The sequence below is a fragment of the Piliocolobus tephrosceles genome, chromosome 11, assembly GCF_002776525.5.
Source record: "Piliocolobus tephrosceles isolate RC106 chromosome 11, ASM277652v3, whole genome shotgun sequence".
Classification (NCBI taxonomy): Eukaryota; Metazoa; Chordata; class Mammalia; order Primates; family Cercopithecidae; genus Piliocolobus; species Piliocolobus tephrosceles.
Window position 1 is genome coordinate 50,355,815 of NC_045444.1, and position 17,149 is coordinate 50,372,963.

Genomic DNA, 17,149 nt, shown 5'->3' on the forward strand with positions numbered 1-17,149 from the left:
GATGAGTTTGCGTCCTTTGTAGGGACATGGATGCAGCTGGAAACCATCATTCTTAGCAAACTATCACAAGAAGAGAAAACCAAACACCACATGTTCTCACTCATAGGTGGGAACTGAACAATGAGCTCACTTGGACTCGGGAAGGGGAACATCACACACTGGGGCCTATCATGGGGAGGGGGGAGGGGGGAGGGATTGCATTGGGGAGTTATACCTGATATAAATGATGAATTGATGGGTGCTGATGAGTTGATGGGTGCAGCACACCAACATGGCACATATATACATATGTAACAAACGTGCACGTTATGCACATGTACCCTAGAACTTAAAGTATAATAATAAAAAAAAAAAAGAATGTTTATCTTCTGGTCAAAAGTGAAGAATAAAAAGAGCTTGAGTAGACTCGCCTTCCCCAAACCTCCATCCCCTCACTCTAGCCAGGGCAATATTGATAAATGTTCCTTTAAATGAATCTTTTGTTTTCCCTAAAAAGGACCAAATATATTTGGCTTCCTGAAATGTCTGCTGCTGATTGATTCTTACTTCAAAGGCTGATGGGGTGGCTGTTACATGCTATATATAGCTAAGACGTTCATTACGGTTTGAGTTTTTTTCTCATTTCCTTTTTCAAAATGTATACCTGGAAAAGTTAGGAAAAGAAAGAAAAGAATATTGTTCCTTTAAAAGTATAACTAAAGTTTTATACTAAAATGTATAGTAAAAACTTATGTGTTAATCGCTGAAAATAGTGCCTGGATGAAAAGCAACAGAGGCTAGTAAAGAGTACTGGCATCTTTTAGGTCCCTGATTCTTCCCAAATAATCTGGAAAAGTGAGATTTTATACAGACACCAACACAACTACTTCCCAAAACTTCTAAGTTGCCTTCATGTAAATTAATAATATTAAAGATGTAATTCTCACATACTACTGTGTCTGATTATGAAAACTGCTAGACAGGATAGGTCTTTCCCACACGGGCACCCGCATCCTACAACCACTATTCCCAACCAAACTCACTCAAGGAGTATCTCTTCCTTTACCTGGCGCTGAACAGGGAAAGTTACACTAATTAAACTGTCATCCACATCTTGATCAACAGCAGCATCACTTTCAATGGAAAAAGGCAAGGGTAATACCACACATGTATGCTGAAGGTGATGAGAATAGGAAGAACTTCCTTTATAACCATTTTTCCTATGGTTAAGAGGACACTAAACAATAATTGCCTCCAAATATTTGGCTGCTATTAACATGTTCATCATAATAACTTTGGACTCTAAAAGAAATTTGGAGGACTTTAGGAAAGGATTAATATAATAAAATTCATTGTTATTCTTATATACATATGAAATGAAAGATAAAAGTAAGCTGAAAAAAATGTAAAAATATTCATCTTAACATGACTGCTTTTATAAAAATTCACTGTGTTCCTTAATTTCCTAATTTAGAACTTAAAAGTAATACCACACAAAGATGAAAAGTTATTCTTCCATAACTTAAAGCGATGCAACTACAAAATTGGGGTTCTTTTTCTATATAGTCTATCAGGTTTCATAATCAACATTATTTCATGCTTCATTCCTAGAACTGAGCATTTCATCTACTATATTACACGTGGGGTAAATGCACCTTCCCTGGTCACATCCACGAAGAGCATATTTTTAACCTAAGTGAAAATGTAGATTTAAAAAAAATGCACATTAACTGATTTGTAACACATGTGCATACATCTGAATTCCTAATATACTCTATCTTAAGGAGTGCAGCAAAAATAGCAGAACATAAATCTTAAGTTCAGAAATACATTTCTTATGTTAATGCACACGAAATTAAAATTAGATCCTAAAGAAGGAAAAAGATGTGCCTGTGTGTGTCTGCAAATAAATATCCAAGTTACATTTAGTATAAGTCTGAAAAGCAGTGCTAGAGTTAATGTAACACACGACCTATATTTTGGCTTGCGGTTTTTGGGTTTCCTGGAAAGCAGTCTGCTTTTAAAGGACCTGGAACTTAAAAAAATTACTGTTAGAAAGCCACAATGCAAAAGAGCTCACATGTGTATACTGTAGCTTTTAAAATTCCAAATCACTGGCATCTTTATACTAGATTGTGACAATCCCAGAATCAGTATTAAAATAAAAAATGAAACCACAATCAAAACTAATAATTAACAAAACATAATCTAAAATGCCAAGGAATATGTTCTGTAAATTATATTTTTAAGATCTAATCTTCAAATGTTGTAATGACAGAGAAAGACACATAATTCTTTCAAATATTTAAAACTTTAACATATACTATTATATGTTTTATTAAATACTTTATGTATTATGATATGATTTTATCACATAGGTTGCAAGCAAATAAAATCCAAGAATAAAAAATTCAATGTAACATTATAAATGGTGCCAAAGAATTACTTAACCAACAGAAAGTAATGTAAATTATTATAAAATATTGTTATGTAGTGTAATTTAAATGAATATAATGTAAATGTAAAATAAAATACAGGCTCAAGAATTTGGTCCTTACCATAGGTGATATGCTCTGTGAACTGCAGCCACTTCTACCTTGATATGGATGCATATAATTCTGGTACAGCTGCATGCCATACTGCAGAATAAATAAATAAAACACATTCCCACCACTTTTACTGATCTGATAATCTATGAAAATCAACATTTTCATCAATTATACAATATAAATATAAAAAGAATTAAAGCAAACAAGTAAAGCAACCAAAATTTTGAAAGATAAACTTTTAGTGCCCTGCAATAATACATTTAAAAAGACAATTGAAGTCTTTTACTTAGACCTACAACTTAAAGTCCAGCTCACCTGTACAGAGTTCTGGAGCTGACATTTCTACTCATTATTCTTAGCATCAAATTGTACCACAACTATCTGGCGTAGTACACTGCCTCATGATAAAAAAAAAAAAAAAAAAAACTCACTTGGGAAGGGTGATGTGCTTTCTGGTACAAAGATTCCAAAAACTTCACACGCATGCTATGCAACACTGTGCAAAATTTATTGTACCTCTCTGACGAATGACTAATGATTTATTTTCCCTCTTTGGTAAATCCATAAACATGGCCCTATGTTGAAAATTATCAACAATATAGCATCCTCATATCAAAACTATTAATACCGTTATTAATGTTTTACTTCAAATTCAGGGAAACCAAAACAGTGGGGAATCAAGCTGATTTCAAACAAAAGGTTTCAAGGTACAACGTAAGTGGCAGAAGATAAGAATTTCAGTGTCTTCACTTTCAGGAGGCAGCATCATATGGATTGAGCTGGCAGGACAGAATTGGAAAACAGGTCTGGATTATAACTGGATTATTAGTCTGAAAAACAGTAAGAATGCCAACTGCCAAGACCAAACTTGTCCTGGAGTTTTCCACATCTGAATTTGGAAGCTAACCTCCAAATTCAGGTTTAAGTCACTTTGTGAAAAAAAAAAAAAAGAAAGAAAAAGAAAGAAAAGAAACAGAAAACAATGGAATAAACAGCCTTTTTTCCCCTATATTCTGCAATTCTGTCCATTTCATAGAGCCATAATGAACTTAAAAGTTAGGTTTTATATGAAAGAGATTAAATAGACACCATGGAAGCAAATCTTACCCGAAGGATAAATTCTATTTAAACATTCCAACAGAGCTGTTTTTCTACTAAAGACTATTTCCTTAAAAGCAATTTTAGCACAATGGATATATTTGGTAATTAGGCAAAAAAAAAAAATCAGAGGGGGTCTAGAGGAGTCACTGTTTTCAAGATTTTGCTTTTAACATGAAGGCAAACCCACACTCATTTAAAATTCTCTGTGTTGACTTCTTATCCAATTATTTTCCCAACTTCTAAAAATTATTTTTTAATTTAAGGTTTGATTGACATTAATGGGACCTAATGAAATTTATTTCAAATCAACTCTAAGCCTACAATAGCTTTAAAAAGAAGGCAGAGGAGCTTAATTCCTAGTCAAATTCATTTTGGAGAATATATAATAACCTCAAACCAACATTTTCACAAGAAACATGCTGCTTGGCCACCTTTTATTTATCTGCATTGAAAAGCCTGCTACCTACTAATAAGTCTGTTTTCTTCAAAGATGTATTGTCCCTGGTACCTGCAGTGTTAGGTAGTTTCCTCTGTGCTGCTGGAGGTCTTTAGTAGGCATTTAACTCTGGACAAGAGGTAGGGCGGGGGTCACCTTAACATTTCCCCATCCTATGGCGGGGCAGATAGGGGACCAAAATATGTTAGGGAGGACCTAGCAGAGTTCTAATTGAAAGGGAAGGAAAAGAGACAACATGCAACTAGCACATTACACATAAGAAAATCTCCCATTGTCTAAGTCTCAGATGTTCTATAATTCTATGTGTAATTAGAATTTATCCAAAGAGAAAAAGAGAGTCTCCATCTGATCCATATGAAGACTTACTGTACATATAAAAGAAAAGGACATAAGAATAAAACAAGTGGCCACATTCTTGGTGGGAGGTTGTATCTAACAAGTGGTGTGTGATGAAAAAAGAGGGCACTCCCAGTTCAGCCAAGATAATATCTCCTTGTTCATCCCCACTAAGTACAATGGTAAACTCTGGAAATAACACAGTAGACAACAAAAGAAAACAAAGTACGTGTTAGAGACACTTCTACCATCCAGTGAGCCCAGCTGCACCAGCCAGGGGGATTCAACAGGAGGAGCCCTGCTGACAAGAAATTGCCAGGGAAGCCAACTCACTCCACCATTAGAATGCCACAGGTGTGTCTGTGTTGTGAGACCTGGAGTAAGCCCTGGATTCCTGTGATCTGGATATTTTATAGTGTAAAAGAGATCATATCATCTCTTTCCTGTTTGGGTTCTCATAGATTCCACATAAGGGGTCTCACAGATGCCTCCTCCCTCTTCAGTCTCATCTGGAAAAGCTTCGCCATTATTGAAATGAACAGGAAACACGGATGTGGTAGGTGGAATAATGGTCACCCAAAGATGTCCACATCCTAATTTCCAGAGCCTATATTAAGCTACATGGAAAAAGGGAATTAAGGTTGTCAATCAGCTGATTGTGAGGTGAGGTGATGATCCTGGATTATCCATGTGGGCCCAGTGTAATCACAAGGGGCCTTAATAAGTGGAAGGGAGAGGCAGAAGAGGCAGAACCAGGGAGATGGCAGTGTGAGAAATACTTGGTGTGACAGTGTTGGCTTTGAAGACGTTGAAAGGGCCCCCAGACAAGAAGTCTGGGGGGATTTTAAAGGCTGCCAAAAAACAAGGTAACTGGATTCTCCTCTAGAGCCTTCAGTAAGAAATGCAGCTCTGCCAACACCTTGATTTAATCCAGTAAGACTCATTTCAGGCTTCTGAACTAAAGAACAATACATTTATGTTGCTTTAAGTCACTACCCTGGTGGTAATGTGTTACAGCAGTCGTAGAAAACCAACACAATGAAGCATCTTTCATGGGAATCTGTGATTGAAAGATGCCTTAAGAACAGTAAGATGAGAAAAAATAATGAGAAGGGAACATTCTTCCAGGAACTAAGCATCATGAAAATGGAAGAATTAAAGAAAGTTTTTAGTGTATTTCATCCATTTTTAGATGTGCATTTCAAAATTTAACATCTATAAATTTAACTGCACCCTATAATCTATAACATCTTATATTCACTATGGACCTAGTGATTTGTCATTGCCTGATACCTTTGGTGGGATTAAGAAATCACCAGCATCAAACCTTACACACACAATATTAGTGGAACACAGCCCCATGCCATATCCTGTGGAAAATACAGGTATCTGTGACTCTGAGATGAAAATGATTCAGAAAAGCCAGGCTTAGAATACGAAGAAGTTTTAAAGATACCTCAATTAATGCATTCTACTGCATTCTACTTATATATTTTATTTTATATTTATGTGTGTATATACTTAATGCACATATATGTGTATGTGTAAAATACATTTATGTCTGTGTGTGTGTGTATATATGAGTGTGTGCAAATAAAAGTGATTAAATTACAAAATCTAGGTTTAAATAAACCTAACATAACTATCTCAATAAATAAAACAAAAAATATAAGTGATATGAAAGCATCATGTCATCGTTTTATTGGCATCATTTTTTTTCCTTCTAATGCTAATAAAAATACTGATGTATCCTGGTAAAAACCAATAGTTTCTCAGATTAAGTGAAATGTTGATTAAACGAAGTAGGCTTACCACCTGCTTCTGTATTGGGTGTCAAACTTTAAGCCCAAGGGAGGAAGAGAGGAAGATGGGTTAACAAGGTTGAAGAACATCCCCCTTGCAGCCTCGCCTGATTTCCAGTTTTGAAAACAGAGAAAACCAAAAACCACAAGGTAATTTTCTCTACCATAACTCTTGATGGAGTAGAGCCTTCCAAAGAGTACCAGCCTCTTTATCTGTGAAATTGGATGACTAGACAAAGTTAGTAGTTCTTATTCAGAATCCCTAAGGATGGGGCGGGGACCACATGTAAATTCAGAAAGCTTCTCAGGTGATTTTAACAGCAGAATATTTGAAAAACAAGCAAACCTCTCATAAAGAAGTAAACATGGTGGCTATCTGCCAAAACAGCAAAAGAATGTAAATTTCACAGTTAAACAAAAAGCTTCATTTAAATCATTTTTTAAAACTTTCTTCCAATATCACTTCACATCCACTAGAATGACCATAATTAACAAGAACAGGAACCAAAAAAAGTAAATATCAAGTATTGACAAATATATGAAGAAATTGGAACTCTCATGCATTACTGGTAGGAATGCAAAATGTTTCAGCCACTGTGGAAAAACATTTTGGCAATTTCTCAAAAAACTAAACATAGAATTACCATATAATCAGCAATTTCATTACTACATGTATTCCCCCAAAATTGAAAACCTGTACTCAAACAAATGCATACACACATATTCATAGCAGCACTATTCACAATAGTCAAAGGTAGAAACAACCTAAATGTCCATCAGTGAAAAAATGGATAGACTGTGTTTATCCAACATATAGATAGATATAGAGGGCTATACATACAATGGAATAGTACACGGCCATAAAAAGGAATAAAGCACTAACATATGCTTCAATGTTGGTGAAACACAAAACATTATGCTAAGTAAAAGCCAGAAACAGAAGGTCACATACTGTATGATTCCATTTATATGAAATACCTACAATAGGTAAATCTACACAGACAGAGGCAAACTAGTGATTGATAGGGTCTGGGAGTAACGCTTAATGGGTATGAAGTTTGCTTTTGAGGTGATTAAAATGTTTTGGAACTGAATGTACTAAATGCCATGAATTATTCACATTAACAATCGTTTGATTAATTTTATATTTTGTGAATTTTACCTCAATTTAAAAATTGTAAGAACACAAAATAAAACTTTCTTCTAAACCTGGTATGATAATAATTCTGATTATGACATTCTGTCCTTCTTTGCCCTGATCTATCTTAAGTCGGATGCTAGGAAAAAGTCAACAGAGAGCAGAAGAGGTAAAAATGGCAAAGGCAGAAGAAAAAAAGTACACCTGGAAAATATGCAAACTACAAATCAATTGAAAAGTTTACTGCATCCGCTTCTTCAGGGTAAATGAAATGGGGGAACCTAAGGACTTCACAATGCTCCAGGTGCTCTGATTTTCATTTCTAACTATATTGAAAAGCTAGTTTTAGTACACTCATTGTTAATAATCTAAATCTTCCTGTAGTAAGAAAAGGATTACATATACATTACACACATGTAAAATGCATAATCATTATATTGGCAAATGATATTAGTGCCTAGGCATAAATTATAAAGAGTACCTTAGAAAATGTTAAATGCTCTTATTTTAAACCAAAAATTTAGTAATAACGATAAATTATGTATTTTGTTGGCTTCAGCAGCAGCAATACTAACTAATGTGGACAGGCACATTGCTTGGACTGTATCTTTTCAACAACAACAACAACGACAACAACAAAATTTTGTAATTTCCTCCCTAACTGTGATACCAAATCAGTATCTTTAAAAGGAAATAGTTGATAATTGTTATAAGTATACATTTTAAGTTTTGCTCAATTTACTGGCAAACAGTTTTTGAAAATAAATGTGCATTCTATACATTCTGGAAGAAATCAGTTCTGCTTTTATTTCCTATGAGCGTCTACCTTTAGAATATTGTTACTCATTTCAAAATCGCTCAGCAGCAACAAATAATTATGCTTACAGAAGTTGTAATTTCTACTTAGCACAAGAGTAGATGTTTAAAAAACATATTCATAGTAAAATTGTACAGTAATTTGAGTCATGCTTATTAAACTAGAAAGCAATTTATAAAACACAAATCAAACACAAAACAGTTACATTAAATATCACAAGGGTGGGCACGTTTTAAAATACACTTTACCTTGGATTGTTGGCAACATTTTAAGAATGCAGACTTAGTCTTGTATAGGAGACATTTCATTCAGTTATACTGGCTATGTAATACCTTCACAAAAGTAAAAATCAGAACATTTCTAGAAATGGAATACTTCACACACAAAAGAGAAATGTATTAGGTTATCCAATTCTACTCCAAAATGTTTATCATTTAGAATTTTAAAAATATACACATTTGGTGGTTATTTTTCTTCTTTCTCATGTAGCCACCCAGTGAGACTTCATGTTCTGAATTACAGATATTTTCTAACTTTTATGGTACTCACAGCATTTAATAGAAATTCATGCCTCCGGCAAGATTACCTTAAGCAATCTAATCGCGGTCACCCAGCACGTCCTACTCTGCTCTTCTTCTGCACAGAGCATTTTCAGGTCTCGGGGCCCTCCCGCTTTGTTAGGCTAGAAGGCCACAGCACATTGTTTATCGTTAATGCATATCTTGAAGGTAACACCTGTTGAAATAAAAGCCACTAAAATTCTCCTATATATAAGAGAAAGCTGTCTCTTTTCAAAAGAAATTAAAAGAAACTCAAGCTTACCTAAAAGGCTGAGGCTTGCTTTATTCATCTATCAAAATATTAAGCCTGTACCTTAAAGCAGAATCCATAGTTAGTCGGTGCTCCATGTTTTTTTTTGCCTGCCAGTGACACATAAATATCACTATTGCCAAATTCGCTGAAAAACTGCAAATGCCGCGGTTCCTAAAAAAAAAAAAGTATTGAAATGGATACATATTTTTGCATTATCTTTTTTGTTTGTTTATATTATATAATTGATACCTTGGGCAAAAACTTATGACTAGCAGAAGCTCAGTATGATGTCACAAAAATAAAAGGAGAAAAAGAAATCTAAGTTACTATATCTTTAATTAACCAGGAGCTGGATACAATTTTATTTAATTTGAGAAGTGAAAATTTTGTTTATAATTTAACTTCCAATAATATAAATAAAGTCCTGTTTTAAACTTCTGATTCTCTTTAACCACCATTTCAAGGAATCTGAGAGAGAAAAAAGTTAGCAAAGATTGGCTTTTGGAAATGTATTCCTCATCCAGCTTTCAAATAATGGTAGCTCAACAAAGGGGAGAAGGTTGGTTTGAGCTTCCATAGCCATTAGAGAAGATAAAAGAGAACAAGACAATGATTCCTGCTTCATTCACACACAGTCATCCCTCACATTTGTGTACAGCGGAACACACCACAGGAAGCAGCGACTGCAGGAATCTCTAACTTTACAAAAGGAAAGAAAGAAAGTCTGTACAGATAGATGAGTTCAGGGAAATTAGCTGGCAGAGGAATGTTTCTGATTTTCAACACAAAGTGGAATCATGAACAGCTATTTCTTCTCTGGGAAATCCAAGAGATTTAAAACTGGTCATGGGAAATCACTAGGTCATATTACTCTGTGATAGGTTAATAACTTGGAGAAGTGCTTAATTCTGAGGTTGAATGTATAATCAAAACTGACCAAAATGCATTTGTTCTCTAAAACCTTGCTGCTAGGAGTGTGGTCTCAGACCAGCAGCATCAGTATCACCTGGGAGGTTGTTAGAAATGCAAACTTTCAGGGCTCATCCCAGACCTCCTGAATCAGTATCTGCATTTTAACAAGATCCCAGGTGATTCATAAGCACTAAAATTTGAGAAGCAGTGGAAAAAAAAAAAAAAAGAAAAAGCACCCCACAGAAGAACACTGAGCAAAACAGGCAACCCCACTCAAATCCAAAAACCAAAAGAACCTTTCATTGTCATTTACCGGTGTTACTCCACCTCTGATAACTGGGAGACCAAGAGTTTCTCTGTACGTTACTGTTCTTAAGCATTTTAATCTAACGAATGACTGTAGTTTCTAACACCATTGGAGAATAAGACAGGAAAGAAAATTGTTTTAAAAAGACCCCGAATAGGACCCTTGGTAAAAGGTAGGAGGAAGGAGAAAGGTACACTTATTTCTATGGCTTTAAAAATCTTATTCCTTGATAGAAACTAATTTGCTGGTAAAAATGTTTGATATCTATGAAGATGGAATAAAACCATCCCTGTCCACTGATGCTGTAGAAGTCAATATAGTTCAGTTATTCAAAGGAGAGTAAAAGGTAGCTCAAGAAACACTGGAAGGCAATAAGATTATGATGAGGTCTTTTCTCTTGATTGATTTTTCTTCCACCACTGCAGACATGCTAAGGCTTACTGGCACTACAAGGCTATGAAGTCGAATTGGCATGGTTAGCAAAATGTAAGTATGTGTACATTTGTACATCTCCCCAGGTGTACGGACATGGGGAGGTGGAGAGAAGAATACTTCGAGATTTCTCTGTAAATATATTCCTGACCACATTTTTAAGGCTTGCAGCAGTGGTCAACTAAATTTAGAACTAAAACCAATCAAGACCTCCTCAGAGAAGAGGATAGGAAATGGTCTCTTTGCCAGGTAGAAATGCCATATATGACACTAGGAAGGGCAGAGCAAGATGGCTGAACAGAAGGCTCTATCTATCCTCCCCGCAGCAGGAACACCAAATTTAACATCTACACCAAAAAAAAAAAAAAAAAAAAAAAAAGCACCTTCCTAAGAACCAAATCAGATGAGCACTAACAGTACCTGGTTTTAGAGGGGAGCCCACTACCATGAAGGTTGAGTCTCAGTCCTGGTGCATTCACCCAAGATGACTGGAGAGCCCTTAGGCCTTAAGTGAACATCAGCAGTCCCCAGCAGTACTCCCTGCGGCCTTCATATCACTGAAAGAGGCACTGAAGGAGGTAGCAAAGACTGTCTTAAATTGTCAGCACCTCCCCTCTCCTGTTCCTCAGCAGGAGAAAGAATCTGTGTACTTGGGAGAGGGCGAGCTCAGTAACTGTGAGACTTTGCATTGAACTGGGTTCTGCCCTGTCACAGTGGAAAGCAAAACTGGACTGAACTCAGCTGACACCCACCCATAGAGGGAGGATTCAGACCAGCCCTAACCAGAGGGGAACTACCCATCCTAGCAGTTAGAACTCGAGTTCTGGCAAGCCTCCCAACCGGGGACTAAACTACGCTGTGGTCCTAAATAGACATGAAAGGCAGTCTAGGCTGCAAGGACTGCAACTTCTAGGCAAGTCCTAGTGATGAGCTGGGCTTGGAAGCCACGCACTTGGAGGGCACACAAGCTAGTGAGTAACAGCTGGGGTGGCTACAGGAGTCCTTGCACTACCCTTCCCACAACCCCAGGCAGCACAGCTCGTGGCTCCGAAAAGAGATCCCTTCCTTCCACTTGAGAGGAGAGGGAAGAGTAAAGAGGATTCTGTCTTACATCTTGGATACCAGCTTAACCACAGTAGGACAGGGCACCAGAGTTGTGAGGCCCCCATTCAGAAGGTAGCTCCCAGATGACATTGTTAGACACACCCTGAGCCAGAAGGGAACCCACTGCCTTGAAGGGAAAAACCTAGTCCTGGCAGGATCTATCACCTGCTGACTAAGAGATCTTGGGCCCTGAATAACCTGCAGTGATACCCAGGTAGTAATCCATGGGACTTGGATGAGACCCTAAGATATATCCTAAGATATGCTGGCTTCAGGTGAAACCCAGCACATTTCCAGTTGTGGTGACTATGCTGAGAGATTCCTTCTGCTTGAGAAAAACAGAGGGAAAAATAAAGGAGACTTTGTCTTGTATGTTCGATTCCAGCTCGGCCACAGTTGGGTAGAGCACTGGGATGGTTCTGAGGGCTCCCCAGTTCTGGGCCTCAGCTCTTGGATGATATTTCTGAACATGTTCTGAGTCAGAGGGGAGTCCACTACCATGAAGGGTGAGTCCCAGACCTGGTGGCATTCACCACAAGATGACTGAAGAGCCCTTGGGCCTCAGATGAACATCAGCAGTCCCTAGCAGTACCCCCTGGGGACTTGTAGTAATAGTACCATGGGGTGAGGCTCCTCTGCCAGTGAAAAGTGAGGGGAAGAGTGGGAAGGACTGCATCTCGTGGTTTGAGTGCCAGCTAAGCCATAGTAGAATGGAACAGGTAGATTTCCAAGGTTTTTTGTTTGTTTGTGTGTTTGTGTGTTTGTTTGTTTTTGTTTTTTGAGACAGAGTTTTGCTCTCGTTGCCCAGGCTGGAAGGCAATGGCGTGATCTCAGCTCACTGCAACCTCTGCCTTCTAGGTTTAAGTGACTCTCCTGCCTCAGCCTCCCAAGTAGCTGGGATTACAGGCTTTTGCCACCACGCCTGGCTATTTTTTTGTATATTTAGTAGAGATGGGGATTCACCATGTTGTCCAGGCTGGTCTCTAACTCCTGACCTCAGGTAATCCACTCGTCTCAGCCTCCCAAAGTGCTGTGATTACAGGTGTGAGCCACCACACCTGGCTGATTTCCAAGGTTTTTGGCTATAGTCCCTGGCTCCTAGATGGCATCTTGAGACCAACCCAGGGACTGGGGGAACTTGCTGCCCTGAGGGAAGGACACAAGCCTGGCAGGCTTCACTACGTGCTGACTGTAGAGATCCAGGGCCTTGAGTAAACATAGATGGTAGCCAGGTAGTGGCTCATGAAGCATTATACCACAAGGAAATACATGCACACACATAAGACCCGCACACAAGAACAGCAACAAAGGAAAACTGTGTATGAAAGAAAGAAGGAAGCTATACAAGAACAGCTGGGGGAAAATATGGGGAAAAGTCAAGTATAACTATTTTCCAGCTCCATATCTCCTATTAAGACCATTACGCAAACATCTGGTCGCCATCATTAGCTGTTATGAGCATTGCCATTTGTTGGCTTCATCCTCCATAAAACATATCCAGAACTGAGATTGCTATTTGTCTTCTAAGAGAGTTACCTTCTAGCAAATATGCTATTCCTGTTTATTTTTATTTTCTATTTCTTAATTTTCTTTTATCTTTAAGAACATTTTTAACTGCTTCCTCTTCTTTGATATCATCAGCCACACAAATCTGGCCTTTTGCCATTTAATCTTGTGGCCATTCTTTTAGTCTCCCCTCTACTGCTTGTCCTAGGTTAGACCCCATCGCTTCCACCTGGCTTAATGAAATGATCATCTAATTAGCATCTGTGTCTATAACCAATTCCCTCTCTCTCTACTTCTCTCTCTCTCTCTTTCCCTTCCACTCCTCCCTCTCTGCCTCCTTTGCCTTCTTCCCTTCAATCTCTTTCTCTCTCTTTCAATCTCTCTCTCCTTGATCTTTTAAGCTCCCTGTGACCAAACTAATCTCAAGATACTCTTTTGGTAATTTCACTCCCTTGTTCAAACATTTCAATGGCTTTCTGTAATGGGTTGAATAGTAACCCCCTCAAAAAAATATACCCATGCCCTAATGCCAGGAAATTGTAAATGTAACCTTAATTCAGAAAAAGGGTCACTGAAGATATAATTAAGTTAAGGATCTTGAGATGAGATTATTCTAGATTATCCAGGTGGGCCCAAAATCCAATGACATGTGTTGTTATAAGATACATACAGAGAGGAAGGGAGAAGGCCATGTGAATACAAAGGCAGAGACTGGAATAAATCAAGCCATGGGGCATCTGAAGTCATAACTAGCCAAGACAGAAAATCCTAACAAAAATGCAAAAAAAAATCACATAACAAGAATGGAAAAGAAGTAGTCAAATAAATAATGGATGTACATTTCTAGTATGAAAAAAAGATGAGTTTTCAGATTGAATGTGTATGCTAAGAATCAAGCAAGATTTAGCAGACTATATTTCGACACACCTAGTAATATAGCAGGGAAATTACTGCACGCCAGTGTTTATAAGAATGTTTGAAAAATTGCTAGAGAAAAAAGACAGTGTAACCATAAAGAAGCAACGGTGCTTTCACTGACAACTATAGATGCATGAAAATAGAATAACAATAATCACCCATAAAAACTCTCAAAAGAATTTTTACTTGAAAGACATCAATGCATTGCATAAAATGTCAACACTTACATGCCAAAGACTATATAATATAATGGACATAGACTAGACACAGAAAACAGACAGAACTGTAGAATACATATGTATGTTTAAGTGATAATGTATGTGCATATGAACTTCTGTGTAACCATTACATAGGTAAACATATAAGTACATAGATAAATATATCTATTCATCCCTGATGACAGCATCATAACTTCCTCTAGGAATTTACAATATATGTAAGGAAAAAAAGTAACACACACAAAATAAAGTGAAGTAAAGGAACAGGAGGCAGGATTAACTTGCAGCTCCCACTCTGGTGGGCAGAATAGCATGAGGAGACTCACACTGTCAACTTTTGCTCCAAGAACTACCACAGGAACATACAAGGAAAGCCAAGAGAATCCACAGACCCTTTAAAGGAAATGGATTGCTGCTGCAGGGCCCCCAGAAGACAGCCAAAAAACTGTGAGTACCCAAACTGTGAAAAGGGGGATCAACCACCCCTGAACACACACCCTCACTGGGGAACCTGAAGGTCCAGATCACAGGAGAAGGATGTGACATTACCTACAGCTGAGACAAATTCAGAGTTGAGCGAAATACAGGGTAGAAAAAGCATCAGGAAAAGCCTGTGGGCACTCTTGGTCCCCGGGGAAGCCTTTTCTGACTGTCTCACAGGGGTCCCTGGGGAGGGCTGCCAGAGGAACTTGGAAAAGACCACAGAAAGAAGGAAACTTCCAGCTGAACTTTGTAACAGTTTCAACTGACTCAATGTTTCCTAGACAGAACCTGGGGGAGGGGGTGAATCAGGAGTGCAAACACAGTACAGAAGCCGTGGCAGGCCGGGAGGTGCAAAACCTGTAAGCCTTGCTTGCTTTCTCAGTTAGGAGGCTGGTAGCCTGGGGCAAGTTCTCAGCCCTGTTCACCTGCTGCCTGGAAAAATACTTAGTGCTGTTGGTGGGGCATTGTGGGAGCTAACCTGAACTTCTAGGCTACACAGGAGCTGGATGAGGCCTGTAACTGCCAGTTTTCCACCACTTCTCTGGTGACCTACTGTATGATGCAGCAGAGGCAGCCATAATTCCCCTAGGAACATAACTCCATTGGCCTGAGGACCACACCTCCATCCCCTACAGCAGCCGCAGCAAGCCCTGCCCAAGGAGAGTCTGAGCTCAGACATGCCTAACCCTGCCCCACCTGATGGTCTCTCTCTACCTGCTCTGGTAGCCAAAGACAAAGGACATAATCTTTTGGGAGCTCCAGGGCACCATCCACCACCTGATCTTCCCTGTACTACTGCAGCTGATATGCTCTTGACAGCACCAACTCTGAGTTGGAGGCCAACCAACACAAAACTAGCACAATAAACAAAACTACAACTAAGAACCCTCACAGAGTCCACTTCACTCCCCCTGCCGCCTTCACTGGAGCAGGTGCTGGTATCCATGGCTGAGAGACCTGTGTTCACATCACAGAACTCTCTGCAGACACTCCAGTACCAGCCCAAGGCCCGGTAGCTCCAGTGGGTGGCTAGATCCAAAAGAGAAGTAACAATCACTACAGTTTGGCTCTCAGGAAGCCACATCCCTAGGGGAAGAGGGAGAGCACCCCATTAAGGGAGCACCCCGTGGGGCAAAAGAATCCGAACAGCAGCACTTCAGCCCCAAATCTTCCTTCTGACATAGCATACCCAAATGAGAAGGAACCAGAAAAACAATATTGGTAATATGACAAAACAAGGTTATTTCATACCCCTAAAAGATCACACTAGCTCACCAGCAATGGATCCAAACCAATAAGAAACCTCTGAATTGTCAGAAAAAGAATTTAGAAGATTGATTATTAAGCTCATCATGAAGGCACCAGAGAAAGGTGAAGTTCAACTTAGTGAAAAAAAAAAAAATGATACAAGATATGAAGGGAAAAATCTTCAGTGAAATAAATAGCATGAATAAAAAACAATCACAATTTTTCAAAATAAAGAACACACTAAGAGAAATGCTCTGGAAAGTCTCAACAATAGAATCAAACGAGTAGAAGAAAGAACTTCAGAGCTCAAAGTCAAGGCTTTCAACTTAGTCCAACAAAGACAAAAGAAAAAAAAAAAAAAAGAATTTAAAAGATGAACAAAGCCTCCAAGAAGTTTGAGATTATGTTAAATGACCAAACCTAAGAACTGGTATTCCTGTGGAAGAAAAGAAATCTAAAAGTTCGGAAAACATATTTGAGGGAATCATCAAAGAAAACTTCCCCAGCCTGCTATAGATCTAGACATCCAAATACAAGAAACTCAAAGAACACCTGGGAAATTAATCACAAAAATCATCACCTAGGGAAATAGTCATCAGGTTATCCAAAGCGAAGTCAAAGGAAAAAAATCTTAAGAGCTCTGAGGTAAAAGCTTCAGGTAACCTATAAAAGAAAACCTACCATGATAGTGTGCACCTGTAATTCCAGCTACTTGAGAGGCTAAGGCAGGAGAATCACTTGAACCTGGGAGGTGGAGGTTGCAGTGAGCCAAGATCACGCCACTGCACTTTAGCCTGGCAACAGGGTGAGACTCAAAGAAAAAGCAAAAAAAAAAGAGAAAACCTACCAGATTAATAGCAGATTTCTCAGCAGAAATACTACAGGCTAGAGGGGATTGGGGCCCTATCTTTAGTCTTCTTAAACAAAATAATTATCAGCCAAAAATTTTGTATCCAGTGAAACTAAGCAGTCTTTTCCAGACAAACAAATGCTGAAAAAAATTCTCCACTACCAGGCCAGGACTACAAG

General features: G+C 38.3%; 1 protein-coding gene across 2 annotated transcripts in view; it reads right to left on the reverse strand.

Moving 5' to 3' along the window:
- GRB14 (growth factor receptor bound protein 14) overlaps positions 1-17,149 on the reverse strand; it is a 136,868-nt gene that overhangs the window by 15,059 nt on the left and 104,660 nt on the right. For both annotated transcript variants that reach the window (XM_023217504.2, XM_023217505.2), the window contains 3 exons: positions 9,053-9,163; positions 8,766-8,861; positions 2,538-2,618 (listed from right to left, as the gene is read on the reverse strand). In XM_023217504.2, the coding sequence (XP_023073272.1) occupies positions 2,538-2,618; positions 8,766-8,861; positions 9,053-9,163 (288 nt within the window). The remainder of the gene's footprint in view (positions 1-2,537; positions 2,619-8,765; positions 8,862-9,052; positions 9,164-17,149) is intronic.